Raw genomic sequence first — 27,567 nt, forward strand, 5'->3', positions numbered from 1 at the left:
TCAGCAGAAGGAGAATTTCTGGTCCTTGGCAAGGATGGGAGCTGTTGATATTGTAGTTCCTTGCGGAAACCCAGTGGCCTGAGAAGTGGCCTGAGGTTGTCAGTGATGGAGTGTAGCTGGAATGCCCCAGAATACTCTTGAGTAATAACCTCAGGATAAGAGTCCTTAATTTTGATTGCTCCTGGTTACACTCTGGAGAGTTTGTTGAGATAGATGTACAGTGTGTCTTTGAGGTCTTGGCAGTCTTTCAGCCGAATGACATGATAATCTCTCTTTGCTTCTCTCTCTCTCTAGGTTGTGGAATTCGTGGCAACAACTCTGCAGCGGGCCTGTGCAAGTCTCACTTGCAGCTCGGGGGGTAGCACTGTGGAGGCCCAGACACTGAGCATGGCTATGGGACTGGTGGCTGCCATACTAGGAGGGGCAGTGCAGGTGAGACTGTGGGGCACGGTCAGGGGGGGATCAGGGCTGGTTCGCTCTTGTGCCCTTGCTGTCATCTCTGTGACAGAGATGTGTATGTGTAGCCACAGCAAGGAGTCAGACACGCTTAGGGCACATGGTGTGGCCATCCTGCAGCTTTCTTCATTGGGAGAGGCAACAGTGCTGGCTGGAGCCTAATGTGGGCATAGATTACAGCTCACATAGCAGATGCCCACCCAGTACCCAGCCTTTCAAGGCAGTTTGAGAAAGAGCTGGCCCCACCTGAGAACAGTGAGCCTGATGCAGTACTTCTCCCATGTCAGGTGCTTTGTGCCTTTGGAGCAAGCACTCTCTTTCCATGAGGAAGGGGCGGAATGCAGCAAGTTCTGCTCCTGGATGTGACCTTGGCAGGGTGGGAGGAGAAGAGCGCTTCTGGTGAGGGTGAGATGGCTAGAGCTGTCACTGGCATCAGCGATGGAGGTGAGCAATGCTATCAAATCCTCCTGCGAGGATTTGAACTGCCAACAAGTCAGCTGTCCTGAGGGAAGGGAGAACCATGTGCCAGGAGCTGCCTTGTCCTCTTGGCCTGGGCATTGTCAGGCCTTTCAGGGAAGGATCTGCTCTTTATCAAGGGTAAGGTACCTAGAACTGCCAGTACCACCAGCTATCACTTCAAGAACTGTAATAACTTGTGCTTGAGCTTATTTTTCCCTTCTCCCTCCTCTTCATTTTTCCTCACGTGCCATGTCTTTTTTGATTGTGAACCAGAAGGCAAGGACCATCTCAGTACTTATATTTTTAGGTTACTCTGAGAACCTTTTTGGCTAAAAGGCTGAGAATAAAGGCTGTAAGGGCCAGTTGGCTTCTGTAGCCCTACAAAGAGGCTGTAGGCAGGAGCCCCACAAAAAAACAAGCTGCTTTGAGCTGAAGTTATTCAACTTCATTTAGTTATTTGATTGGCTAGGGGTAGATGGACGGTACTTTGGTTTCTGACCAGAGTTGAAACAAGTTGAGTGAGGGGTAAAACCTCAATTTTGTTCATTTATTTTGAAGCATTTTTATCCCACGTTTTAGAAAAAATCACTCTTTCATAACAGCATACAAATGTCAGTGATAAGACAACCCTTGTTGTCTTATAGCTCACAATGTAAAAGGCACTACAGAAAAGGAAAAAGGATTGGGAGGGAGGAGGAAGGAAAAGAAAACTCAGGCACTAGTTCTTAGTTACAGAGTTCTTACAACCAGCTGCAATGGAAAGAGCCTAAAGATGGCTTGTCTTCTTAGCTGAGCCAGTGGAGCCAGGCCCTGGGTCCTTCTGTCATAGCCTGGTTGTTGCTAGATGACAGTGGAAGTTTTAAAAGTTGCTGCTTGTTGGGTTTGGTCCAGGACATAAATTTATTCTTTCCTCTCCCATAACCTGTGTTTTTACACTGGCCCTAGCAAAATGTGCACCACCTCTTGCTGAAATCTGATGTGGTTTCCAGAAAACCCTTGAGTGATGAAGATGATCTTATTTATATAATTTTCCTCCACTCTGGTTAACACGCAAGGCAAATTACAGATATCTACTACTATAATAATGCCACATTAAGAAGCTGCTTAGAAATAAGTTGTTGGGGAGGGGGAGATGCTTCTTGGTGTGGTAACAATGCTGGGTGCAGCAGTGGGTTGTCCAGATTTCAAGTGGACAGTTTCCAGCATATGTACTGTGAATTCTGCCCATCCCGGCTTGCTCTCCAGCTACTTTGCAATCCACCACCTGAGGTGTACGGTACCTCAAGGCCCTTAGCACGAGTCCCAGAAAGCGGCTCCTTTCCCACCCCATCTGCTCTTTGCACCTGTAGGCTTGGGGCATGATCTTATCTCCCCTGCCAGATCCTTCATATACGCCCATAACGGTAACCACAGCAAAGGCTTCCTTCCTGCAGTTCCTTCTCCTGACACAGCCTCCCTTCAGCCCTGGGGAAAATTCTCAGGAGAAGCCCTGATTCCCTCTGTCTTTGTGGCTGGACTAACGTGCTTGATGATCTCTCTGCAGCTGAAACCGGCTGACTTTGCTTCCCTGAAGGGGCTGGTGCCCCTGCTGGAGGATCTCTCCCACGTTCATCCAGAGCCTGTCATCCAGGAGCTTGCTGCCGACTTGCGTATCACCATCTGCACCCATGGAGCTTTTTCCACAGAGACAGTCAGCTCTGCTGCGCAAAGTACCCTGGGCAAGAGTGATGCAGGAGTGGCGGTCAAACCAAGAGCTCTTGTAAGACAGGGCCTCACCAAAAGGCTCCCTAGAGAGACCTCCAACCCCAAGGCGGCTCTGCCACAGGACCACATGGAGAGCAGCTTGGGCACAGACCCCATTTCCAACCTGCCAAAAGGGCCTCTGGCTGGGGAATCTGTTGCAGAGCCAGGCTGTGGATCTCAGGACCTGCAAGAACTCCTCTTATCAGTTTATGACCCGGACATTCCAGCACGAGCAGCTGCCTTGCGCAGTCTTTCCCGCTTGATAGAGCAGAGGGACTCGGAAGCCCTGAAGATCCAGGAGAAGCTGCTGAAGGTAGACACTCTGAGTACACTGTGTCAGCCCTCTGAGAACACCCACGAGGCGGCAGTGTGTGTGCACCTTCATTGCTTTCATACTCCCTTTAGTGATGGCCTGCCTAACTAAGGGTGTTCCTGCATGGAAGAACTCACTTTGAAACCCTGGCATAGGCAAGGCTGTCGCTGTTGGTTTAAGTAAACCTGACCTTTGCCAACCTGCTGCATGCCAGATGTTTTGGACTACAGTTCCCATCAGCCCTAGCAAGCTCAGCTGTTCTGGCTGGGTCTGATGGGAATTGTGGTCCAAATCTAGAGGGCACTGGGTTGGCAAAAGCTATTCTAACCACTTCTAGATACCTGCATGCCTTTTTTCGCATTTGCTCTCCAACAGATAGTAGTCTTCAATTCCCTGAAAAGTGAGGGAGACCCTTCTCCTTTTTGGTGGGGTGTGACCCTCTTTTCTTCCTTTGGTACATCATGCCAGGGGTACTTCTAGTTTGAGTTAACACAGGCTGGTGTGGCAGGGCATCATCCACATGCTGGCTGAGACACCTCTCTCCCATTGGTTGAGGAAATCAGTTCTAACCTTGGGCATCTGACCCTTCCCTCTGTCAGAACAGTAAAATCTATGAGGGGTTCCAAAAACCTCCAGGATTCCTTCTTCCCTGCCTAGACGCCAATTGCCAGTTAAGCTAACATGGGAAACCACCTTATAAAAGGCAGACCCTTGGTCCATCTCACAGTTTTAGGCTGGGAGTCTCTCCCAGCAACACTTGGAGATGCCACTGGAGATACAACCTGGGGACACCTCCTGCAAAACAGATGCTATACCACTGACTGTTTTCAGTTAGCAAAAACTCTGGTTTTTGGGGGGTTGTGCGTGACATGAGGGATGTAGGAGATACTGTCTTCTGTTGGGAAGGCATCAGCACTGAGGCTGTGATAACTATGCTACTTGAATGCAAGTTGGGTGATTCTTGGACTTTATCCTTCCAGGCTTTTTTGGAAAATTTGGAGCACGAGGACTCCTTTGTTTATCTTTCTGCTATCCAAGGTAAGCAGGCAGAGTCTGACTGTTTGTGTTGAGTTCTGCTGAGAATGAAAATAGAAGCTTTTTGCTGTCTAGCCAGACTAATTATGTAGCGGCCAACACCAAGCTCCTTGTCAGTGGAAAGTTGTGCTGCTTGGACATGATTTTTTTTTTAAAAAAAGGACAGATCGCCTACTTGGATCAAGCCAAAAGCCCCTCTAGTTTAGGGGCACTAAGATCCCCTACCCTCACTCCTAGGAATGGGAGGTGTTTGAGAGGTTGCTTCTGCCCAGGTTCCACTTTTGTTTTTTGGGTGTTGAGATGTTGAGTTTCACAACACTACTTAATTTACTGGAAGAAGAGGAATGAGGGGCAGCCATTAATAAAATCAAGAAGCCCCACAACCTGCTTCCCTCCAGTTTTAGCCCGTTCACTGGGTTGTGTTTTAAACATCAGCTAAAGTTGCTGACAAAAGAAAATCCCCACACCCCAGACTCTCTAGTACCGGTAATTCAAATGCTGCTTCACGGCTCAGTGGCTCTGCTGAGCAAATGCTGTTTTCCTTATCCCATGTGAAGGAGGCATTTGTTCTCCAGAAGTGGCTGGGAGACAGTTAAGTGTTGCTCTGGAAAGGTACTAAGCGTGAAGATACTGGGCATGTGAGCACAGTAGAGCATCAGCTGACATCAGGTACATAGTCTTATGCTGAGTCAGTCCATTGGGTCACCTAGCCAAGGGTTGCCTCTACAGTGACTGGCAGTAACCCTCCAGGGGTTCAGGCAGGGAGTTGTTCCTTTCCAGCCCCACCTGGGAATGTGGGGATTGAACCTGGAACCTTGCACATGCAAAGCAAGCACCCTACCACAGAGCCACAGCTCTTCCCTGAAATCTTCTTGGTCATCTGAAAACTTGAATTGGCCTGGTCTCATTGCCAGTTATACTGGTCTGTGCAATTTGCTTGGACATCGTCATGTCAAGCAACTCTCACTTCCTCTCCTGTCCATTGGCAGCATCTCTGCTCTCCTGCTTTTGGGAGAAGCCACCACTAATTCCTTGAACAAAGCAATCTCTCACTGGCTTCCTTCTGAAGAATAGCAAGGTGATCTGGTATAAGCCAGGCAGATATGCTATGCAAATACTGAGCTGGCAGCCAGTGTCCCTGGCTGTCTTCTTAGGAAACGAGCACTGTGGCATCTTGTATTCAACAGAATTGTGTTCCCTGTTACTTCATCCCTTTGTACAGTGTGTCCTGGAGGAGTCGTTCCAAGGTAGCCCCCATACTTGTGTGTTGGCAGTGGTAGCAGGGCACTGGATGAATGTTGTGTATGTCTCCGGGTCCATAATTAATCAGCTGCTGTGTACAGATAGTGCAGAAGGAAAGAGGAACATTCTAGGCTGAACTCAAGATTGCCACACAGGGAGGTCTGAGATACGGTCAAACTTCAGTGGCTCTCCACCAGTTGCCCTGTTTAGGCAGGTGGCAACCAGAGAATTTTCTCAGAACATCACCCCAGCTTGGCCATTCTTCTGGTCTGAGCCAGGGGCAGTGCAGGGAAGGAGCACACTTGCCCCATACCTGCAGTCTTGGTGTAGCCATGTAATCCTGATGGCTGTGTTTTACCTCCAGTGTTGAAGGCAGTCTACCTCTGAATACCAGTTGTGGGGAATCACAAGCAGGGAGAGTTGTTGCAGTCAGGCTTGCTTGCGGACTTCATCAAAGGCATCTAGTTGGCTGCTATGAGAACAGGATACCTGACTATATAGGCCTTTAACCTGATGAAGTAGCCAAACTCCTTTTGCAGTCTATCATAACAGAGGTATGGGATTCCTCTTCCCATGTATTTATGTGTTGTGGGGTTTTTATCTTGTTTTTGAAAACTGTCCTGGAAGCTTCACTGCAGAGTAACATATATTTTGGGCTAAATGGAGGCTGAAAGAGGCCTCCTACCTCTTTTTCATAGAGACAGAGGTGAGGAAAGTGAGACAGTAATAGTATCCACCACCAGCTTTCTGGACCGATGGATTTTTTCACTGTTTCTTCTCTGGGGATTCCTTGGCACCCTCAAAGTGTAAGGATGCATTTGGGTGCGAGCCAGCTCCCTTTCCTCATTGTGCAGTGTAATTCATAATAATTCAGATTTTTATCCCAGTAACATCCTAAGGGCTCAGGATGAGTAACAAACACTTATTTAAAGTACTGTGGGGTTGAGCAAGAAAACCCATAAATAAGGTGATGGATGGATAAAAAGTTGCTTCAGGAGGAGGAAGTCTTCAACCCTTGCAAAGTTCATGCTGCACCTTTTCTGTGCAGTTTGTATAGGGCACCTGGGAAGTCCCAGCAGGAAGCCCCTGGCTCAGACTCCTGTCAGGTAGAAGAAGGTGGGAGAGAGGGAATAAAGAGGACCTGCCCTTCTGGCTGCAACAGCCAAGGAGCTGAAGGGGGAACCTCCTCGCCCTGCCTTTTCCTTCCTGTACTTGTGTTGGCTTGAGCATGTGAAGGGCTCATGTGTGCCCTGCAGGCGAAAGACATCTCACCACTCCCACCAGTGACATGGAAAGCATTGATCCTTGCACGTTTAGCAACTTTGCGATGGCTTTGATGAACCCTCCCACTTTGCCAGGAGGGCTGAGTAAGAAAGGCTCAGCTTTGAGAGTAATGTCGGCATTGCCTCAAAAGGGCTGGGACGATGTAGGGGAGAGGCTAAGATGTGGTGCAGCTGTCACATTTTACCTGCTGCCCTTTCCCCCAGAGAGCCATCCGGCTACTAACACACATGCACCCCATTCCCGAACACACAGCTCCCTGCCATTTCCAGCTAGATAAGCAGCTGAAAATTAGCATGGCAGGAGAGACTTCAGTCTTGGCCAGGTAGCCTCTGCCACTGACTCACTGCTTGGCACCCTCAAAGTTGCTCCAGGCCCCACAGTCTTCCCTCCTGCACCCCCCACATAAAAGTATTGCTGTCCCATTGCAGATTTACTAGCCCATTGCTTTACAAGCCGGAAATGAGTAACATGATTGTTCTCAAAAGAAAGGGGGTGGGGGAGCACAGAACCAGGATATTGGCAGCTTTCAGCCAGTCTGAGCCACAGGAAGAAATTGTAATTGTACCTTGGATGTGGTCCTTGAACCTGCTGTTGACAATGTGGGATTCGCATGTATTCAGTATTGGATATTTTGTGATGGACCGTAAAAAAATAAGCTTTACGCTGCAATGAGCCCCTTGAGCTTTGAAGTGTCCAGAGCACTGTTTACTGCGCCCAGAGTGGGAGATGGAATCTTCTGTGATTCTCAAGACTCCCTGGCGGATGGTATCACAAAGAAAGCAATCCCCGCCGCCGCCGCCCCCACTGCCGCACCTTACCTGCTGCAGAAGGAAGCAAGCCTAAACAACTGAGAAAGGGGGCAGGATCATTGCACTTCCAGCATAAACTTTTTTGGCACAAGGGCCACATTTACCCTTGGCTACACTCTCTGGGGGTCAGAGGTGGGTGTAGCCACCCTGCGCACTCTCATGTACACACAGGCACACAGCCTTCCCTGCCCCACCTGTAGTGATTGGAGTGTTGGACTAAGCTGAGAGACCAGGGTTCAGATCCCCATGCAGCCTTGAAAAGCTTGCTGGGTGACCTTGCGCCAGTCGGTCTCTCAGCCTAACCTACCTTACAGGGTTGTTGTGAGGGGAGGGGGAGAACTATGTATACCACCCCGAGATCCTTTGGTGCACTGTAAATGTTAAACAAATACATAAATTAGGGTTGCCATATTTCAAAAAGTAAAAACCAGGACACCCTGAAAGTTGTTGAGCTCTAAAAAGGCCCCAAAATGCAATTGTTCAATTGACTTGCCTAGGATCCAGGACAAACTACCTTACAGCCCTACATAAATGAAAATCTTTCTGGCTCAGCAGAAAGGGGTTTATTGCCCCCTCTGTTCATGATGTGGTGACCAAGGAGGGGGCAATTTGCATCCGTTCCTGAGCACAGAGTATTGCCTGCTCCAGCACTGTGTCTGCTTCACTTCCCCACACTTTCGACCCCCCCGCCCAGTGCCAAAGTTGGTGGGGTTTTGGCTGAGGACTGAAAAAATTGCTTGAGGCTTGGAGGGCGGGGCAGATCAGGCCTCAGAGCTGGAAGTTGGCCACCTGTGCCCTAGAGCCAAAGGGCACCAGCTGAGCCGGTTTAGGGGCTACCTCAGATGGCCTCATTGGAAACTTTTTCCTCTCCATGGTTCTGTTCCTGGAGGAGGAGAAGGTTTCTCATCTTCTTCAAACCAACTCTTTAAAGAGGAATTCTGCTCCCCTCTGCCCTAGAGCTCCCTGTTCTCTTTTTTCATGTGGGTTTTCCCACACAGCTTTTTACTGTCAGTTTGGGCCTTGGGCTTGGGCAACTTGGCGGTTGGAGCCCTGTTCCTGGGGAGACCTTGGGCAAGCTGTGGCGTGTGCCAGCCTCAGCTCTTAAGGTGGAAATATCCCCATGTGTTGTGATGAAGTGCTGCTTCCTATGCCAGCCTTTTCTGCAGCAAGCTCCCATCCATGGCCTTTCCTTTTGCACTTTCAGACAGAAGCTTTAAGGGCTAAACTTTGGCTTGGTCCAGGAGGCCTGGACTAAGGGGAAACATGAGTTTTCCTTTCCAGGTAAATGTTAGGAACAGTTATTATATCATATACGGTTCTTCAGGCTGTGAACTCTCATTTATTTATTGTATTTATAACCCCCATTTTTGCCAAGGATGCCCAAGTTGCCCAAGCTCTGTGTGGTGTACATGGTTCTCCTCCTCCTCAATTAATCCACACAATCACCCTATGAGGTAGGTTAGGCTAAGAGGCAGGCCACCCAGCATGGGGATAGGAAGCCTTGGATCTCTGTCAAGCACAGCAACAGGTGCTTGAGTTCCCAAATGGAGCCTAGTCATCCCTCTCCGCCACTAGCTGACAATGCCCTTAGCAGATGTAACAATCCCATAATACCTATTTTCCCAACAACCTGCTGCTTCTAATCCCCAGGGCATTTTCCTCCCTCCTCCTCCATTTTTTCTTCCTGTGCCCAGAGGCATGTCTGATCTGGAACTGGAGATCAAAGGGATGTGAAAGACAGCTGCATCCATATCATCTCAAAGGGTTGAGGTCGTAACCTGTGCCTTCAAGGCCAAATACAAGCAGCTATTGAACTGAAGGTGTTGGGCATGGCCCAATAGGACCTGGGCTGTTTTCACTGCTCTGATGGTTCCGTGGTGGAGCTTGCAATTGAGTGACGCGTGCTTCCTCCCCACTGTTTACTCTGGCTTGACTGTAGAATGCTGCCATGACTTCTTGGAGCAAGGCTGTAGGACACACAACACTTCTAAGAGCACACTCAGAAGGGAAACCTTGATTCTAGTTCTCTTCAGTGGGCCAGATTTGGGCTTGATTCCCTGGTGCTGCCCTTGCCTCTTCCAGGGGCAGTGACTCACGTGACATGAACCTTTGTAAGTAGCACCTTTCTGCCATTGTGATTTGTGGGTGGCATCTGATGAAGCCAGTCTTTGCCGGCTCATCTCTGAGGACGTCCAGAACTTTGCCACCTTGTTGCTGCACATGAATGCAGCTACCCCTTTGGGAATGTGGCTTTTTTGGCACAGCCACCATCAGGACAGAGTTGAAGCTGGTTAAGTTGGCACCTTTTGTTGCTGCCTATGACAACCTGGTGCCCTACATTAATTTTGGATTACAACTCTCATCAGCTTCAGCCAGCAGTCCAAAATATCTGGAAGGCACCAGGTTAGCAAAGGTGTGTGGTGCTATGCCAAGCCAGGGGTTTCTAGTTTCCTAGGTCAATTCTGCTTCAGAGGTGATTCTGTCTCATGTGTTGGGAATTCCCTTTTTGAGGCTTGTTCTGGTTTGTTTTGCCTTGCAAGAGAGCTGTGTTAAGCTGGAAAAGCTCCCATACTGCCAACAGGGCTGAGGAATTTAGGGGTTTTCAGTTGTTTCTGGACTGTGGCTCCCATCTCTGCTAATCATGCTGGCTGGAACTGATGGGAGATGGAGTTCAACAACATCTAGGGAATCCCCACTCCCAGGATAAGGCAATGTGGCAATAAGACTATCATAAACACCCTTTGGACAAGGGCAAAAAATAAAATCTGAATAATTAGCCAGGTGGGGAATAAAAGATCACTTTAAACTATTCAGTGTGGTGTAGCCAGTGTGGTGTAGTGGTTAAGAGCGGTAGACTCGTAATCTGGGGAACCGGGTTCGCGTCTCCGCTCCTCCACATGCAGCTGCTGGGTGACCTTGGGCTAGTCACACTTCTCTGAAGTCTCTCAGCCCCACCCACCTCACAGGGTGTTTGTTGTGGGGGAGGAGGGGAAAGGAGAATGTTAGCCGCTTTGAGACTCCTTCGGGTAGTGATAAAGCGGGATATCAAATCCAAACTACACCTTTCTTAGGCACATTGCTCAATCCTTCCAAGTCCTCTGTGTGAATCTGATTTTCAATCTCTCCTCCTTTTGAGGCAGTGCTTCCTCTGCTATCCCCTCTGGATTTAGAATTGGAGAGCTGGGAAAGGGCTCAAAAAGCCATCAGTTCAAAGTACCCCCACTAGCATCTTGGACATCAGTCCACACAGTTGCCAATGCTTGCCTTCTATGTCACTCCCTGGTGCTTCTCTTTCTCCTGATCTTCAGGTGTTGTGCTGCTGTCGGATGCATTCCCAGAGCGAGTCCTTCCCTACCTGCTGGCCCAATATGGGAGCGCTCATCCAGGCACACAGGAAGCACAGACGGTCGAGACCAGGATGAAAGTGGGGGAGGCCCTGATGCGCATCACACGGGCACTAGGTGAGTTTGCAGCTCCCACTGGGAATTTTGTGCCAGAGCTGTTCCAGCAGCGTGTGGAGCACCAGAACATGTGGCTCTCTGAGGAGGCCTATGCTGGCATTATAATCATGCTTGTCCAGGAGGTTGAGTAATGCTCATTTTCTGGTATAAAACCCACAACTGGTTGTACTAAGTGCAGAGTGCCAAACAGCATTGATGTTCCTTGGCAACTTGGTACCCAGCCTTCACAATCTACAAATGTCTCTAGCTTTGCTGTTCAGTGTGTGGGCAGAACACTCCACCTGGACAGAGTCGTGCTAGAAGAGATCCCTGCTCCTTCTTCCACAGCAGCATCTTGGCCTTCAGGTGCCCAAGCACCAAACTGACAGCAGGGGAAGTTACTGTTTGGACCCACCCTGGTCCCCTGGCTTTGAAGTCATGTCCTCTGGCACAGATTGGAGTAACACAGCATGTGCTGCCCTTACAAAGGAAAATTAGGCATGTCTAAGGGAATGAGTCACCTCCTTTTTCTAGGCCTCAAGTTGTATTAGAATCTGTGCATGCTATTTAACGGCACTATTAATTTTCTCCTTGCTTCATTTCCCCATAAATGGAAGTTCAGGAATTGCCCACCGGTTTCCTGCATGTTACAAGGCACCATTATAAAACTTGGCTGCATTGCCTGCTGTTTCCCTAAGACTGGAGCCTTGTGACTTGTCTGGGCATGACAGTGGCTGAGTTCTCTGGAGCTTAGGCTTTTCTTTAAAGGTTTTGTTTGTTAAAGTGATTGCTTCTTGGTGGCATCCAAGCTCCTCTGCACAACTGGGGTGTGGGGGGACAGGTGCCAGCTTAGCACGGTGCACGAACCAGTCTTGATGGTGCCACCACAGCCATCTTGAGTCTTTTGTCCACTGCTGTTGCCAGTGAACAGATCGCTCCCTGTACTCTGTGCTGCAAATCCTGCTTGGCCAATTTAGCCTTACTGTGCTTTATATATGTTGAGCCTAACTCATTAAATTACCATCTGGCCCAGATGTTTCTCCATCTGTGCATCCCACCTGTTTGTCTGAAGCAGAAAATGGCTAAAAGACTGGCTTTTAAATCTTTTAGTTGGATAAAGGGGGGGATTACAGGTTTTCCTCCTTGGTTTGGCTTCTGTGGCAGCTAAATAAATATTTTCTCAAACAGGTGTTCAGTGGGTGAGGACCTCTTCTGGTTTTCATGCTTTTTGCCTTGAGGGAACTGGCCTATTTGACATCAGCTTGTCTGCTTGAGAAGCCCTGCATGATGTAAAGGATCCTGGGACATGTGCACTCTCAGGCACCAGGGCCATGCTGTTGACCATTATGTACTGAACAGGTGGCCCAGAACACTCCTGACACTTCCATCTGATCATGCATTGCAAGAAAGGGGTGATTGTGGTGGTGAGGAAGCATGTCTGCCATTATTACTGTTCTTCTGATAAGCTTCCAAAGTACAATATGCACCCCCTGCTTAAAAACTCCTGTTTGTGGGCTAAGCTGCATCTACCCTGACTGCCCTTCCACTCAGAGCAATTTGGAATATTTTGTGCTTCTTCTGAGTGACTGGTTGCCCACTCCAAGCATAAAGCATATTCTGGAGACTTTAGCTTTTGTGGGCAAAGAATGGGGCCTCTGAAGAGACAAGGCTCCAGCCTGTGAAATTTGGCAATTAACCACCTGGTTATAGGCTTTGTTCCAACTCAACTGTTGGCATTCAGCAATATGAATTGTGTCCAGCATTCCTTGGAGCAGACCCCTTGAAAGGAATGAGCATGGCTAAGTTAGGCCCATTAATCTTATCTAGTCCAAGGATAACTTAGTTGGATACAGCCCATGGCTCTTTGAAGTAACTCCTTGAAGTTCACACATGTGTAAAAGCAATGCCAGAGTTTTGTTTTCCTCAGCAGGTCTGTGATTTTATGAGCAGGTTCGTAGATGCCTGGCAAACAAGCAACCCTGTCCCACAGGCATATGTAGCATTGGATTCTTGCAAAACTGCCTTCAAACAGAGCACAGCTAGTACCAGCTCAGATCCCCTGAATGAATCTACCCACCTGTTTGCCCCCTTTCTCTCTGGTTTTGCTGCCCTTCAGGAATGAGGAAGGGAGCTTCTCCATGGCAACACAACCACCTTCACCACTGGGCTTCTGGTTAGGTCCTCCACAAAGATATACTACCTCCAATTGTGAAGGTAGAGCATGTGACCCTTTTGGTGCTACGTTGCCCTTTTGGCAGTGATTCGCACACCCTCTACTCTCTCCTACCCACTGCTGTGCCTGGTCTATGCAGCTGCTTTTTCTTCTTGCAGGTAGAAAGAAGGTGCACTCAGACACCTCATCTGCTGGAAAATTCTCTTGGCTCACTGATGAGTTGCTGCTGGCAAAGGGCCCTTTCTTTAAAGATAATAGCATAATTGCTCCCCTGTGTGTCAGAGCTTTACCCTCCTGTTTGTATCTCTTTTCTTTCTTTTTCTTTTCAAGGTGCTGTTCTCTCCTGCTTTCCCTGCCCCCAGCAAGAGTGCTCTTTAGTCAGCTAAACATTAGGAAGGCTTTTCCAGTCACAATTTTCTTCTCTTTCTGCCCTATTCTCATTGCATTTTATTGTTAATCTTCTAGAAGTTTTGTTTAATGAATGGAAGCACTTTGGCCACTTAGGTGCTCAGTGATTGGCTTAAAAGGATTTTGAGGCCCCAGGCCTGTGATACATATCTGCATGTGCTAATGCAAACTGAGGCTGAGTTTCAGAGGGGGAGTAATTTAAAAAAATAAAGGGGAGAAGGTGCAGGAGATGTCCACCTCAGGGCAAAAGACTTGGAGCTCAGGCCCCCTGACCCCCGACAACAGCCATGGGCTTCGACAGACACACACACACCCCAGCACCCCTGGGGACTGCAGCTATGAGGCTGTGTGTGTTGTGGCTTCTCCCACTGCTTGGTCATGCATTAGGGGTGTGGGGCTGCTGACTGAATGAGGGTCTCTTGAGGCTGCTGAGGTGTCATACTTCACTCCCGGCCTGTGCCACTCCTTGCCACCCTGGTTCTTGCATTGCTGTCAGCACAGCCCCCTATTTGGCATGCACCAACTAGTCTGTCTATTTATAGACCAAATTAAACCAAAGTGTTTTGTGCGTCTTCACATTTTTCAACACTACAGCACTATTTAAGACTCTATTCTTAAAAATCACTGGATTTCCTTCCCCACCCCCTGCTGCTAATCTTTTCTGGGATTTGCTTTGCTTTGCTTTGGGGCTGTCTCTGCTCCAAACAGGGAGCAGGGAGTGCTGGCTGTGGCAAAAACCCTTCTGCACCTCTGGATATTGCTGTCTCTGGTGTGGAGGAAAACCTTTCCAAAGCAACGTTGGTTGAGCACATCCTTCTACAAGGCATGTGCTGCCTTTGTGGAAGTGGAATAGCAAGAGTTGCACCACTACATAACTATGACTTACTGCTGGAAGCAAAAGGGGCCTAAGTTTGACCCATCTGCTCCATCATGGCACAGCAAGATCCTACTACCAGTGAGAGCTCTCTGGTGGGGGGCATTCAAGTGCAGCCCTTTGGGATTCCGCGGCTGTTCTCTGTGGGGGAGAGGGGAGCCTTGGAATAACCACTGTAGTGTTCATTTATTGGACTAAGAAGTACAGTCATACCTCTAGTTGCATTAGGTTCATGTTGCGGATTTTCGGGTTGCGAATGTGGCAAACCTGGAAGTGTATACTTCCGGGTTTTGCCGCACGTACATGCACAAAAGTGTTCTGCGCGCTTTGCGCATGCGCAGAAGCATTCTGCGTGTTTCATACATGCGTGGAAGCGCTGCTCTAGTTGCGGACTTTTCAGGGTGTGAATGGCACCCCAGAACGGATCGTGCCCGCAACTAGAGGTACCATTGTACAATAATTTGGAAGTGCCCCTAGACTTGACTTCCCCACCCTTTTACAAGTGGTCACTTACTTCCTAAGGACTTGTCTTGATTTTCAGAAAACCAACCCAAGCTGTGCCCCCTCCTCCTCCTCCTCCTCCTCCTCCTCCTCCTCCTTCCTCCTCCTCCTCCTCCTCCTCCTTCCTCCTCCTCCTCCTCCTCCTCCTCCTCCTCCTCCTCCTCCTCCTCCAGGTGTGTTGATGTTCTGTCCCTCTGGCTTTTCTCGCCAGCACCAGGCAAGACAACCTGTTGGGGCTCTTCAGCATAAATAGTCCAAGAGCGTTTGGCAGGGGTGAGGGAGCTGGTGGCAGCTGACAACTCTGCTGGGTGCAGCTGCCCCGGGAGCCTGTGCATCTTTTGGCTTCCCCCTCCCTGCCTGATGGTGGTTGAGATGCATCTGTTGCTGAGGAGAAGGACTCCAGTGATGCTCTGGGAAGGAGGAGGATGGGAGGTGGGGTGCCTAGGCAAACCCTGCCCTGCAGGTCTTGACTGCAGCAAATGCCCTAAGCTCTGGGATGTCTTTTGCAAAGGGACAACTCCTGTGCAAGCAGACAGCCTGCATCCCAGGAGGGAGCGGCTGGTTTGCAACAGTTCTGCTGCTTTCATGTCAGCCCTCATTAGAAAGCAGATTTTCTTCTTCAGGCAGCAGAAAGCTGAAGACAAGTTGAGATCTGTCAGCTGGCTGGAACAGTTAAGGAAGGAAAGGGAATCTGTGCAACCTGACCCCTGTTGTGTGTAACTTCAGGAGTTGGGGGGGGAGCAGCTAGAACTGTGGCTTTATATGTGCCTGTGTAGTCTCATTTTTCTTCTCTTGGGGTGGGGAGGAAAGAGGTGCTTCTCCTCTTCCCCTTCCAGGCATTGCTGAAGGATTTGCATTATCAATTGAGTTTAAACACATTAAACCTTCCCCCAGGATGTCAGCTGAGACACTTCCTCTTCTTATTCAGGGATCATTCACTGCATGGGGGAGGAGGCTGGGAGGGAACCTGCTTTGTTCATTCAGCTCCTGATCCAGGCAAAGTGCTGCTTTCATAGGCAAGAATCATAATAATTAGACCTCCTCCTCCTCCTCCTCCTCAGCAGTTGAGGGGCACCTGGGAGGGAGATGCTTCTGACACCCTGGGTGGGTTGGTGCACTGCAGGCCTTGCATCCCACCAAGGGGGGGGGGTTAACAGTTCCGAGGGATGCAAGCTAATTTCCTTCAGCAGAGTAGACAGCTCCCCATCTCACCCCAAGTACTACCACTATAGACTTTACAGCCTGCCTGAAAATGTGTGTGCAAAGGTAGCCGGGCTTGTGCTGGTCTCAGAGCCAAAATGGATTTTTGTGGAATAAAGAAATCTACAAGATTCTGCTTACTGTGCACAAGTTATTCAAGATACAGAATTTGAGATTGGTTCTTAGCTTAAGAGTTCACCTGACAAAAGAGAGCAAAGGTTGTAACTGTGCAACAGCAGATCTACCCTCAGCTGGCATCCCTCCCCCACTCCTCCTCTGGTTGAAGCCCCTTCAGGGCAGATGCTTATGTGTGTGCCTTTTGTCCCATTGACATGCAGGTGAGACAAATACCAGGGGGGGGGATTTGTATGCTTTGGAATTCAGGGGGAACCAGAGAGGCGACTAATGAAAATTAAGGGATTACCCTTTCATCCTGTGCCTGCCTGACAGTGTGGCCGGAAGCACCAGGGTGTATCCAGTGCAGAAGTGCTTATGGCCTGTCATGTAACTCTTGTTCTTGTCTGAGTGCTTGAATAAACCCACATTCAGTCCTGCCTCATCGTGTCCCCACCCCCCCACCCAATACTTCTGCAGCAGCAAGTTTGCACACCCCACTGGTTCTACTTAGTCACAGTGGCAGTGGGTGGGGGAGCAGTTGCCACAGAGCAAAAGTCTTCTGGCTCTTCCTTTTAGACTTGTTGCCCTTTGCTGTTCTGTGTCATGGGTTAAGGAGCACAATCGAATTGCTCACTCTAGTTTTTACACGCTTTGCTGTTTCTAATGCACTTGGTCTGCTGTGGCCTCTGAATGGGCAAACAGAAATCCCAGTTGTGTATATTTGCTTCTTCTCCATTCTCTCATGAATAATTTTGTGAAACTTGAAAGAAAGCTGGCGTACTCTTAGACTGGCATTAAATTGGTGTCGTTAGTAAAAGGCATGATGTTACCTTCTGCCCGACCCCCTTGGGACTGACATGACAGCCACATTCTATTCTGTTGCATGCATCTAGAATCATAGAATTGTAGAATTGGAAGGGATCCACCCCAAGGGTCATCTAGTTCAACCACCTGCAATGCAGGAATCAGAGCTGCCTGACAGATGACCACCCAACATGTTTTAAAACCTCCAGTGAAGGAAAGTCCACCTCATTCTGAGGTAATTTATTCTACTGTTGAATAGCTCTTACTGTCCTTTCTTGTAATTTGAATCCATTGGTTCAGGTCCCATCCTCTGGAGCAGCAGAAAACAAGTTTGCGCCATCCTCCATGTGACACCCCTTCAGATATTTAAAAACGGCTTCTCTTTTCTAGGCTAAACATACCCAGCTCTCTCAACTGTTCCTCATAAGGCTTGGTTTCCAGTCCTTTTATCATCTTGGTTGTTCTCCTTTGCACACATTCAAGCTTGCCAATATCCTTCTTAAACTGTGATACATTTTTCACATTGTTGACTTACATTAAGCTTGTGGTCTACCAAGACACCTAGATCCTTTTTACATGGGTTGGTTCTTCATGGTTCTGAGTTTGGGCATCTTAACAGCAACCACTTTGAGGCACAGGAATATAGCTACTTCCACACCCACAGCCCTATTACTGCAAAATCCCAGGAACTTTTGCAGCCCCTGTGACCAGAGTCACTTTGGAAGTGTCCTTCCTCTCATTTTATAGATGGGGAAGTAAGGGCAAGCAATAGTGAGAGCAGAATTGAAAACATCCTTCCGGGTCGAAGTTCACACCACTCCTTCCCTGAAAAAAATGAGCTTTTTGCACCAGCAGCTGTTCATGTATCTGCTAGGAGTGCTGCTTGTTGGCTCAGGGTGAGCAGCACTGCAGAGTCCCAGGCACTCTTTCTCTCTGTCATTAAGAAAAATCTGCTCCCAAATCAGCAAGAATTGACTTCAGGATTCCTCTTCTGGGCTGAGAAGAGGAGTTTGGGGCAATAAGAAGCATCACCTTTCCTAACAGGTGGCTGCCTGACCAGCCATCCTGGAAACCTGCTCAAAAAGTGGAACAAAAATCACTAGGTCATTAGCTAGGACTGTGCTGAGGATCCTTCTGCACAGAAGCCACAAGAGGCTGGGCCGCCCCCAGATCAGAGGTCAGAGGTGAGTCCAGGAAAATTGGCGTCACATTGTAGATGCCCATGGGCACACATGCTGACAGCTGCCGCTATGAGCCACAGGCCAGTGGATGGTTGCATAAGAAGGGGGGTTGTGCAGATGGGCCAGGCGCCTGGTCAGCTGTGAACACTCGCCAAAGCGTGTGATCTTGACTGGTCGATAGCAGAGCACCGCTGGCCAAGGTGACTTCTAGATTGGAGCTGCAGCTCATTGCCATGTGATACATAAGTTTTCAATTTAAACCACCACAGCTTTATTGTCCAGGCTTTGTGACGCTACCACCTCCAGCAGAGAGAGCTATCCTCTGCCAACCACCTGCACTGTCTGGTGGTTTACACGTGAGTTGGAAAAGCATTACTGATGGAAGGGAGGTGGCAGCGCGCCAAAAGCCTGGGATCTCCATTTGTCCTTGGCTCCTCATCTCTGTTCATCTCGTCATGTCCTCCATGGAGCAGGCCGCTTTTCCCCCAAGAGATATCAACAGTGCTGGCCCCCACCCAGCCGTATTGCTTAACAAGAGTTTTATGTATTTTTCATAGGTGATAGGTTTAATACATTCTCTATCCCTTTGTCTATTTCTTCTCCATAGCATAGAGCTCTGTTCTGCAAAAGGTGAGTGACTTAAATAATCAGAACCTTTCTCTCCCCCACCCCCACTCTTGCAGGAGACATGGCCTTCTCACACCGAGACAACCTGATCCACACTTTTCTACGAGGAGCAAGAGATCTGGATGGCACTCTTAGGGCAAGCAGCCTGTCCAATCTGGGAGAGCTGTGCCAGATACTTCATTTTCAGCTGGGCTCTGTGGTCCATGAGGTATTGACCACATCACCTCCTCTCAAAAGCTTTTGTTGCTACTGGAACATAGCAGGCTACTGGGGTGACATGCTTGGAAGGGATAGCTTATATAACTTCCTCCTAAATGGAAGCCTGTGGCCTGATTAGTGCTATGAAATCCTTTTGCCTTTTTGGCCTCTGAGAGCCCCTTCAACATACTCTCTCTGCCTAGTGCCCTCCAGGTAGATGTTTTAGACCAGGCATGCCCAAACTGCGGCCCTCCAGATGTTTTGGCCTACAACTCCCATGATCCCTAGCTAACATGACCAGTGGTCAGGGATGTTGGGAATTGTAGTCCAAAACATCTGGAGGGCCGAAGTTTGGGGATGCCTGTTTAAGACTCTCATTAGCCCCAGGCAGCACAGTCATGTGATACTGAGACTGTTGAGTGTTGTAGTTCAAAGCATCTGGAGGGCACTGTTGGGGAAGGCTGCTGTAGGGCATTCTCACAGGCTTCTTTTTTTTCAATGTAATGCTTTCCAGTGCCTCTTGCCTTCTGCCCACTAATACACTCCACTGTCCTGTGCTGTTTGCTAATTGGGTATCTTCCATTAAACATGGGCAGTTTGACTGGTGTCGTTCAAGTTTATGTCCATCAGAGCCACAACTGGGTGCTCCAGGGACAGAACACTCAAAACCATGCATTTCTGTGTCAAGCTGCAGAACACCTGCCTCATACTGAGTCAGGCCATTGGCCCATCTAGCTCAACATTGTCTATGCGGACTGGCATCACCTCTGCAGGGTTTTAGACAGGAGACGTTCCCAGCCCTAAGAGATGCTGGGAACTGAACCAGGGACCTTCTGCCTGCAAAGCCAATGCTCTATCAATGAGTCACAACTCTACCTCAGTCTCCACAACCTCTCCTGGGTTTTTGTATCTGCATTTTCTCCTCCTCCATAGCTCAGTGGTAGAGCATCTGCTTTGCATGCAGAAGGGTTCCAAATTCAATCCCTGGGGTCTCTAGCTGGGGCTGGGAATGTCTCTGTCTGAAACCAAGAGAGCCTCTGCTGTTCACTGCAGACAGGACTGAGCCAGATGGACCCAATGATCTGACTTGGTAAAAGGCAGCTTCCTTTGCAGAGATGAGAGCCACAGGCCAAGCACGATGCTGAGTATCTAGTACGGGGTAGGCAACCTAAGGCCCGTGGGCCAGATGCGGCCCAATCGCCTTCTAAATCCCCTTACAGCATTATTTCGAGACTGTCTCTGAATTACAAGTGGGAGGCAGTGAGAGCAGGCAGGGAAGAAATGGATCTGGATGCCTGGCTCTTTGATGGGCTCATTGAGTGACCTTGGGCAAACTGTCGTCTGGTGGGACTTGCTTCTTCATCTGTAAAATGGGCATCATAGTAATCTTATGGAGTGGCTGTAAGGCAGGGTCCCAAAACTAAGGCCCGGGGGCTGGATGCGGCCCAATCGCCTTCTAAATCTGGCCCACGGACGGTCCGGGAATCAGCATGTTTTTACATGAGTAGAATGTGTCCTTTTATTTAAAATGCATCTCTGGGTTATTTGTGGGGCATAGGAATTCGTTCATTTCCCCCCCCCCCCCGAAATATAGTCCGGCCCACCACGCGGTCTGAGGGACAGTGGACCGGCCCATGGCTGAAAAAGGTTGCTGACCCCTGTAAGTAAGGCTTACTGGAAGCTAGGGTGTGCCTTTTGCTGCCTGGAAGGTTGCTGAATGGACCCTTAACAGCCAAGAAGTCTGTGTTTTCCAATTGCCCTCTGCCACTTTTCCAACAACTAGCTAGAGCAGGGCTATGAATGCTATGTGCGTCCAATGATGCACTTCGGTGCTATAGAGATGGGTGCCATGGAAATATGTGCCCACCAGGCAGGTACATCTTGGTATTCACAGGCAGGAGGGATCAGTTCTCTGGATTCTGCACAGTAATGCTTTTGGGGGCTACCTCCAAGGATGATAAGTTCAAAGGCATGTTGTGTGCCATTTCAGGGTCACCTGACCCTGGACCTTCTGCTGGGTTGAGAAAGCTGATGGAAGCTCTGTCTAGGGTTAACTAATCTGCAGAGACACACACTACATAATGCAGCCTTATGTTTGGTGTTTAATTAAACCAGAATGACATCCTAATTGCTGCCACAGGTGAGAAACTGCAAACCACCCATACGTATATGTGAAAAGGGCTATGGGGTGGAGAAGAAGTCCATAACTGGACCACTGTGTTCACACTATACCTTTGAAGCACATTCAAATCACCTTTCCCTCAAAGAATTCTGGGCACTATTATTAACCCCTCCCAGTATTACAAATCCCAGCAACCCTTAACAAACCACGGTCCCCCAGTTTATTTGAGGGGTGTGTGTGCGTGCGTGCACTTTTAATGTGCCTTAAAGACATAGTGTGTACACAACCTTTGTCCTCAATAGCTGTGAGTAAAATAGGCTGGGTTTTTTTATTATTATTAAAAAAGCACATTATAGGGTATCTAGGTAAAATGATCATAAGCTTCATTCCCACAAAGGTTTGAAAGAATCCTGCTGGGCACATTGGAAGCAGCCTCATCTAGCAGGTCAGACCCTTTGTCTCGCTCAGCAGTGTCTGCTCTGATCAGCAGCAGGCTCTCCAGGGTATTGAGCAAAAAGAGAAAGCTTGCTCATCACCTGCTACATATGTGAGATTATTTTAATTGGAGAGGTGTCACCTGGCAGGATTGAACAAGGCGCCTTTTGCATGCAAAGCAGGTGCTCTACCACTAAGCTGCTTCCCCTCCTCCCCCCTGCAGTGCTGAAGCTGGAATAGCAGGAGGTGTGAATGCCCTCTTCGTGTCAGGAGCTGTGCATGACAGCTCTGCTGCTGCCTATTGCTATAGCTCTTGTGGGTGGCTTGGTGCAGATTTCAAGCCGCACTTTTCTATGTGTGAGGAGGGAGAGAGAAGGATGCTTCTGGCTCTGCAGCGGGCCAGGTGCCAGCTGATTCAGCAGGAGCTGCTGCAGAGGGGGAGGGGAAAATGCTGCCCTTGAGCTGAAGGAAGGAGGATACAGTGGGGAACTCTGTGCAGGGCAGAGGCTTCTCTGCCACTTTCAGAACCAGCAGCAGGGACCTCCTTGGAGGCCAGGAAACAGGAGTTCTGCCCACTCACCCCAAGTTGGGTGGTAGTTTCCATGCCACAAATGTGAATAAGTTCCAAGGAAAGAGCAGCTGCTTTTGCTCAGGAGTTTGCAATACTAACTCTTCGCACCAAGATGGGGAAGAAAACTTTTTTTTCTATTTCACTTAAGTTTTCTTAGTGCAGCATTCCACAAGGGGTTTTGAGAGCAAAGGCTGTCGCTCAATGGCAGAGCATCTGCTTTGCATGCAGCAGGTCCCAGGTTCAGTCTTTAGGTGGGGCTGGAAAGATCATTTTCTCAACCTCCTATTCTCTTGATTATTCTGGTGTGGTGGGCTTTGATCTTGCGCTCGGGTTTCCTGTGCAGGCACTCCTGAGTCCCCAGCCCACAAACCATCACAGGTGGGCAAAGTAGTCTGCCTGTCCTAATAGGACCTATGACTTTATCTGTCTGACAGGTGACCTCATGTCTGACAGCAATAGCGAAGACCGACGGTCAGGTTGAAGTGCGGAGAGCAGCCGTCCATGTGGTGGTGCTTCTGCTGCGTGGCCTCAGCACAAGAGCGGTGGAGGTGAGCTGCTTCCCTTCTTGATTCTGCCCAAAAGAGAGATGCCCTGTAGCATCTCTTTACCCTGGAGGTAAAAGTTTTCCCCCACTCCCCCAAGGGCCAGCACCCAGGTATCTCTGCCCAGGGCTGTGCTTTGCCCTGCAAGTGCCCTGTGTGAAGAGAAGTGGAGCGGGGGCAACACCAAAGAAAATGGACAAAAAGTAAAAGGAGAAGCATGCCTTGAGATGGTGCCCGGAAGCCGCCGTTTATATTGTGAACATTGCCCATCATGTTTCAACTGTAGGTCTTCTCCCCTCTATAGCCTAGCAACAGGACCTCTTTCAGTACTGAAAGTGAAAGCCTATACTGAAGAGCAAACAGTATTTTACTCAGAATAAGACCTGTTAATGGTCTGAACACATTGTGACACCTTAACAAAATAAACGACTAGCTTTTCCGGCAGCAGACTGAAGGCTGCCTCTTCCCTTTTCCTGTGTGGGCAGCATTCTTGCAACAAGGCTCAGACTGCCACAGCTGGGTTCTATCCCAGAAGTTGGCTCTGAGCAGTGGGAATTTCATTTGCAACTGCCATTGACTCACTGGAAAAAAGATGACAAGAATCATATTCATCTGATTGTTGCTGCAGGCAGTCAATGAAAGGTGTGGCCGCCTAGAACCGCCCTGGTGCCCTTCCAAGGTGAACTGCCTCCCAAGTTGAGGCAAGGGGCAGTAGGAACACCATCCAGGCCCAGGAAGTTCTGTTCCCACTAGGATTTCTCTCCAGCCATATTCTCAGCTTGCTGCTGCTGTTGCACTTTTGTCCTTGATTATTACAAAGGATGGAAGTGACCTTGAATGAGCGACACAATGGGAGGTGGAAACACTTCCTAAAGTTTTGAAAGCATGGGAAGCATTATCCCCTTTGCAGTTTTTAAGGGGAAAAGACATTTGGAAAGATTTGGATTTATTAATTTTAGTATTTACTAGACTGCCAGTACCAAACCCAATTTATATCACTGGAGCTCAAAGATATAATATGCATGCAGTTCCCCTGACATTGTCAAACAGGTATAAAACATTTGCAGAGTAGCAGCAGAGAAATGAAAATCTTCAGGTCTTCATTGAGCAGGAGTGTTTTGGGGAAGGGTTTTTGGATTTTAATCCCTTTCCCCAGTATTCCATAACAGATAAATTGTTCGTTTTTTATTTCCAAGTTTCTCTCTGCCCCTAACCCAATAATATGGCACAGGCCACTTCCTTTTAAGAATGGGAGATGAATGTTACTCCATTAAAGCCTCTGCATGGTTAGTACCGGTAATAAAATTTAAAAACAATCAAAACAATCAGCAAACTTCCCAAAGGAGATAAGCAAGTTGCCAAACTGCTGAGGGTTTTGGGATGTATTCCTTGTATTGAGGCTGTGTATAGTGAATGAGGCCTGCTGGGACTTGGGGCTTCTACAGACTGCCCACCTGAGTTTCAAAGTGCAGCAGCATCAGGTGGAGCTGCCTTGGCATGGTTGGCCAGGTGCAGGCCAGGAGCCCTGGACAAGCTGCCACCAGCGGATCTCTTTTGGCAGGACACTGGGGAGTGCCCCATCCAGGAAGACCAGGGACTGTGTTTTCTTCCTCCTGCTCCTTTCTACCTTCACTCCTAGCCAAGCTATGTGGGGATGGGCTAGCTATGCTGGGCTCTGAGAGAAGCTGCTTGACTCTCTGCCTCTCCTGCATAGCAGTGCTGTTTCTTTGGCAAGGCTGCTTCTCTTTCTACCTTTGGACAGGCAGAAGCCTCAGTGCCAGGCACCTGGAATGAAAAGGGCATTTATGCACAAGTCACTCCCAACTGCCTTTCAAGGGGAAAAAATCCAGCCCTCTGCGAATGCACACACCTTTGCAGGCCAGGCCCACAATTTAGTTGCTCCTGTGGCTCTCTCATCAAATGCCACTGCACAAGCTCATCAAATGCCACTGCAGTGCACAAGCTCATTGGGAACCTTTCAGGCTGAGCAAAACTCTTTGCCTTGTGACCCCATTGCATCCTAATGCCAGTGGACGCTTTTCCTGTTGGGCTCTGGGGAGCTCTGCACCTCAAAAGAAAATGAGGACGGGAGCCCTCATTCCATATTTGAACTGACCCAGCACAAGAGTTGCCTTCTCACCTCCAGCATAATCATGGCTGCAATTTTGCAAATTTTGACCCGGTGCAGGTTCCCATTTGAAGCTTTCTGGCTTTTAATGACTTTCGTTTTCTTTTTTGCTGTTTCGCTTTCCCGACATTGAAAGTTCTGGGAAATCTCCATTATCTTTTCTCAATGTGTCATGCAGTGAGGCAACTCTGTTTAGATCATTCCAAGCTCCATTACCTGCCACCAGGTAGCTCTGTACAGTAGTTCACGTGCTCAGGATCTGTAATGAAGCCTGGGCAAAGCAGAAGGGTGTGTAGAGCACACCTCTGCAGGCAGAGTGGTGGCACCTTAGATTCAGAATCCAAAAGATGATAGATGGGTGTATACTAATTCCTCACTCTTACCTGTTATAAACATTTTATCACACCTTGACTAGAATGTGCCAGGTCTACAAAGGGCCAGCTAACATTGCTCTAGGGGCCAGATCAGGCTTATGGAATTTTCTAGCACAGATCTAGACAAAATTATTTTCTGACAGGCAGCTGCAAAGGGAGCCCTTTAACCTCAGTTGGTTAGACAGCTGAATGACTTCTGGGGCATGAAAGGTTCTTTTGGACATTGCACATAACTCTGCCTCTCCAATGGGTGTTTCTTTTCCTGGTGTGGGAATAAGCATTCGGACAGCTCACTATCATGACCTCAGTTGTTCCTAGGAATAAGAGGGAATCTCCCAGATTTGTACAATGCTTTCCTGCTGGAGGTGTTTTCCTATGGTGTTACAGAAAAGGAAGTGGTGTCACACCTTCAACAGGGGCAAAGGCTATCAATCCTTTATTGGGGAAGTGCCTTAGCTCAGTGGTAGATCATCAGCTTTGCATGCAGAAGGTCCCAGGTTCAATACTGGGCATTTCCGCATAGGGCTGGAAGGAAACCTGGTCTGAAACCTGGGAGAGCTGCTACCAGTCAGCATTGACAATACTGAGCTAGATGGACCAATGGTCTGACTCCATATAAGGTCGCTTCCTACCGTATGTTCCTATAGCCAGGCTTTGATCTGCTGTGGTGGATATGTGGACACAAGAAGCCACAGGGCTTTTCCTTATTTCTGAAGTGAGCATTCATCAGGCAGTCTCCAGCAAGCCCTATCTATAAAAGTTTCTGTTTTCAGATTCTGCTGCTGCTTCCTGTTTGTTGCAAGATGCAAGACAGGCCTGCCTCTGTTGCTTTGCAAAGCTCACCTGCTGCAGGAGCTCAGTGGCCACAACTCTCTTTGTACAGTGGGAGGTGGAGGAGGCAGAAAATGCATTGAGCATTAATGAGAAGCTTGTCTGGGTGGGATTACCTGGCTGTACCACATGCAGACTGTGATTGGAGAAATTTGGAAAGGTATTCTTCCCCCTCCCCCTGAACCTCATCCTGACAATCTTCTGGCTCTCAGATCCTTCAGAAAAAGGTGGGAAACTATTGAGAAAGCATTGTAAGACAAAGCAGAGGCCAGTCTAGCCTTTGCTTGGTGCTCAGAAAGAACACTCCCATACTCTGCCTGTGCATTATAGGCACTGGGGATCCAAATAGTTCACTCCCACACACTCAACCCTGATTCAACTTTCTCTTTCCTCTTCCCCTACCCCCTGCCCCCAGGTTCTCCAGGATGCCCTGCTGGAACTCTACCACCTGCTGAAGTTTGTGGTGCGCTGCGAACAAGATGAGGTCACTGTACTTCACGCACAGCTGGCCTTGGAGGAGCTGGATGGCATCATGAGGGAGCTCCTGTTTCCCCGTCAAACTCTTGAGAAGAAGATTGAGGTCCTTCCTTAGGGAAGCATAAATCCCAGTGGATCAGAGGACTCCTGCTACTGTGCGGCAAAACCTCAGAACTGTACCAGGGTCTCTCAGGGAAGTGGGGTTTGGGAGCAGAGCAGCAGAGCTCTTGAACTTATGTGGCCTCAGAAGTGATAGTCTGCAGTGAGGGAGTGGCTGGTCCTTGAGCTGTGGCTCCTGAGAGCAGACTGGGCCATTGCCTGCCTGGAACATTGCTCCTGTGGGCAGATTGTGCTGAAATTTGACACTTATTCAAGGATGTCCCTTAGGAGGGAAGGGCTGTCTTGGGGCTGCTCCTGGGATCAGTCAATGCAATAAATTTAATAGGGGAACTTTCTTGTGTGAAAAGTGTACATGCTTTCATAGACCAGGGTTCAGATACCCCACCTGGCTGGGAGCAGATGGTGTCCAGTGGAGAGGGAGTCAAATTTAGAGCAGGTATAAGAGGAGTGGCTATGAGCATGAATCGCAGAGTCCCTGGCTGTAATCCCTGGTTGGCTGTGAAATCACCAGCTGGCCCTAGGTGAACTCCTGCCTTGTATCCTCTTCCTTGCTTTTTATGGGATGTTTCTTGTTTGCAATGAAATGAAGCTGAAGTGTGGTCCCGTCCTTCACAGGCCCTTGACTGGGGCATTCCATTCTGCCTTTTGCTTTTTGTTTTGGACTGTAAATGCAACAGAGAAAAGTTTGCTCAGATTTCTTTTTTAAAAAAATCCTGCATGACGCAGTTATAGGAACTCAGCTCAACAAGTTTACACCTAATTGTACTTTGGAAATTCTGTAAAAATTGTAAGAAATAACGGGGAGGGGAACAAGTTCACACCTCAGAATAGCATGGTGGAGCTTGAACAGTCCTCAGCCATCCCTTCTGTGGTGGCTAGAAAGGGGCACTCAAGGCCACTGCCACGTTGTCTGTCTGATTAGTCCTCCCCAAAATCTACACCTAGTGCAGCCTCATAACTTAGCTCTAGACAACAAAAAGAATCAGTCAAGGCAAAATCCAATATGTCCACCTTTTCTGTACACCATGCAATAAAAGGAAGGTATGGAATGGGAGCTGCTGGACCAGGCCTTCCACCACTCCAACCCTTTTCTTGAGAACTAG

At 48.7% G+C, this 27,567-nt stretch overlaps 1 protein-coding gene across 5 annotated transcripts in view; it reads left to right on the forward strand.

Moving 5' to 3' along the window:
- TANGO6 (transport and golgi organization 6 homolog) overlaps window positions 1-26,794 on the forward strand; it is a 47,854-nt gene extending 21,060 nt beyond the window's left edge. For 2 of the 5 annotated variants that reach the window (XM_035118906.3, XM_035118907.3), the window contains exons 12-18: window positions 295-432; window positions 2,459-2,971; window positions 3,952-4,009; window positions 10,650-10,802; window positions 18,723-18,874; window positions 22,427-22,540; window positions 26,283-26,794. In XM_035118906.3, coding sequence (XP_034974797.3) covers window positions 295-432; window positions 2,459-2,971; window positions 3,952-4,009; window positions 10,650-10,802; window positions 18,723-18,874; window positions 22,427-22,540; window positions 26,283-26,459 — 1,305 coding nt within the window. In that variant the 3' untranslated portion in view covers window positions 26,460-26,794. The remainder of the gene's footprint in view (window positions 1-294; window positions 433-2,458; window positions 2,972-3,951; window positions 4,010-10,649; window positions 10,803-18,722; window positions 18,875-22,426; window positions 22,541-26,282) is intronic. The other 3 variants (XM_035118908.3, XM_088671985.1, XM_060276026.2) reach the window with 2 other exon arrangements.
- The last annotated feature ends 773 nt before the right edge of the window (window positions 26,795-27,567 follow it).

This window comes from Zootoca vivipara, chromosome 6 (genome assembly GCF_965207765.1).
Source record: "Zootoca vivipara chromosome 6, rZooViv2.hap1.1, whole genome shotgun sequence".
Taxonomy (NCBI): domain Eukaryota; kingdom Metazoa; phylum Chordata; class Lepidosauria; order Squamata; family Lacertidae; genus Zootoca; species Zootoca vivipara.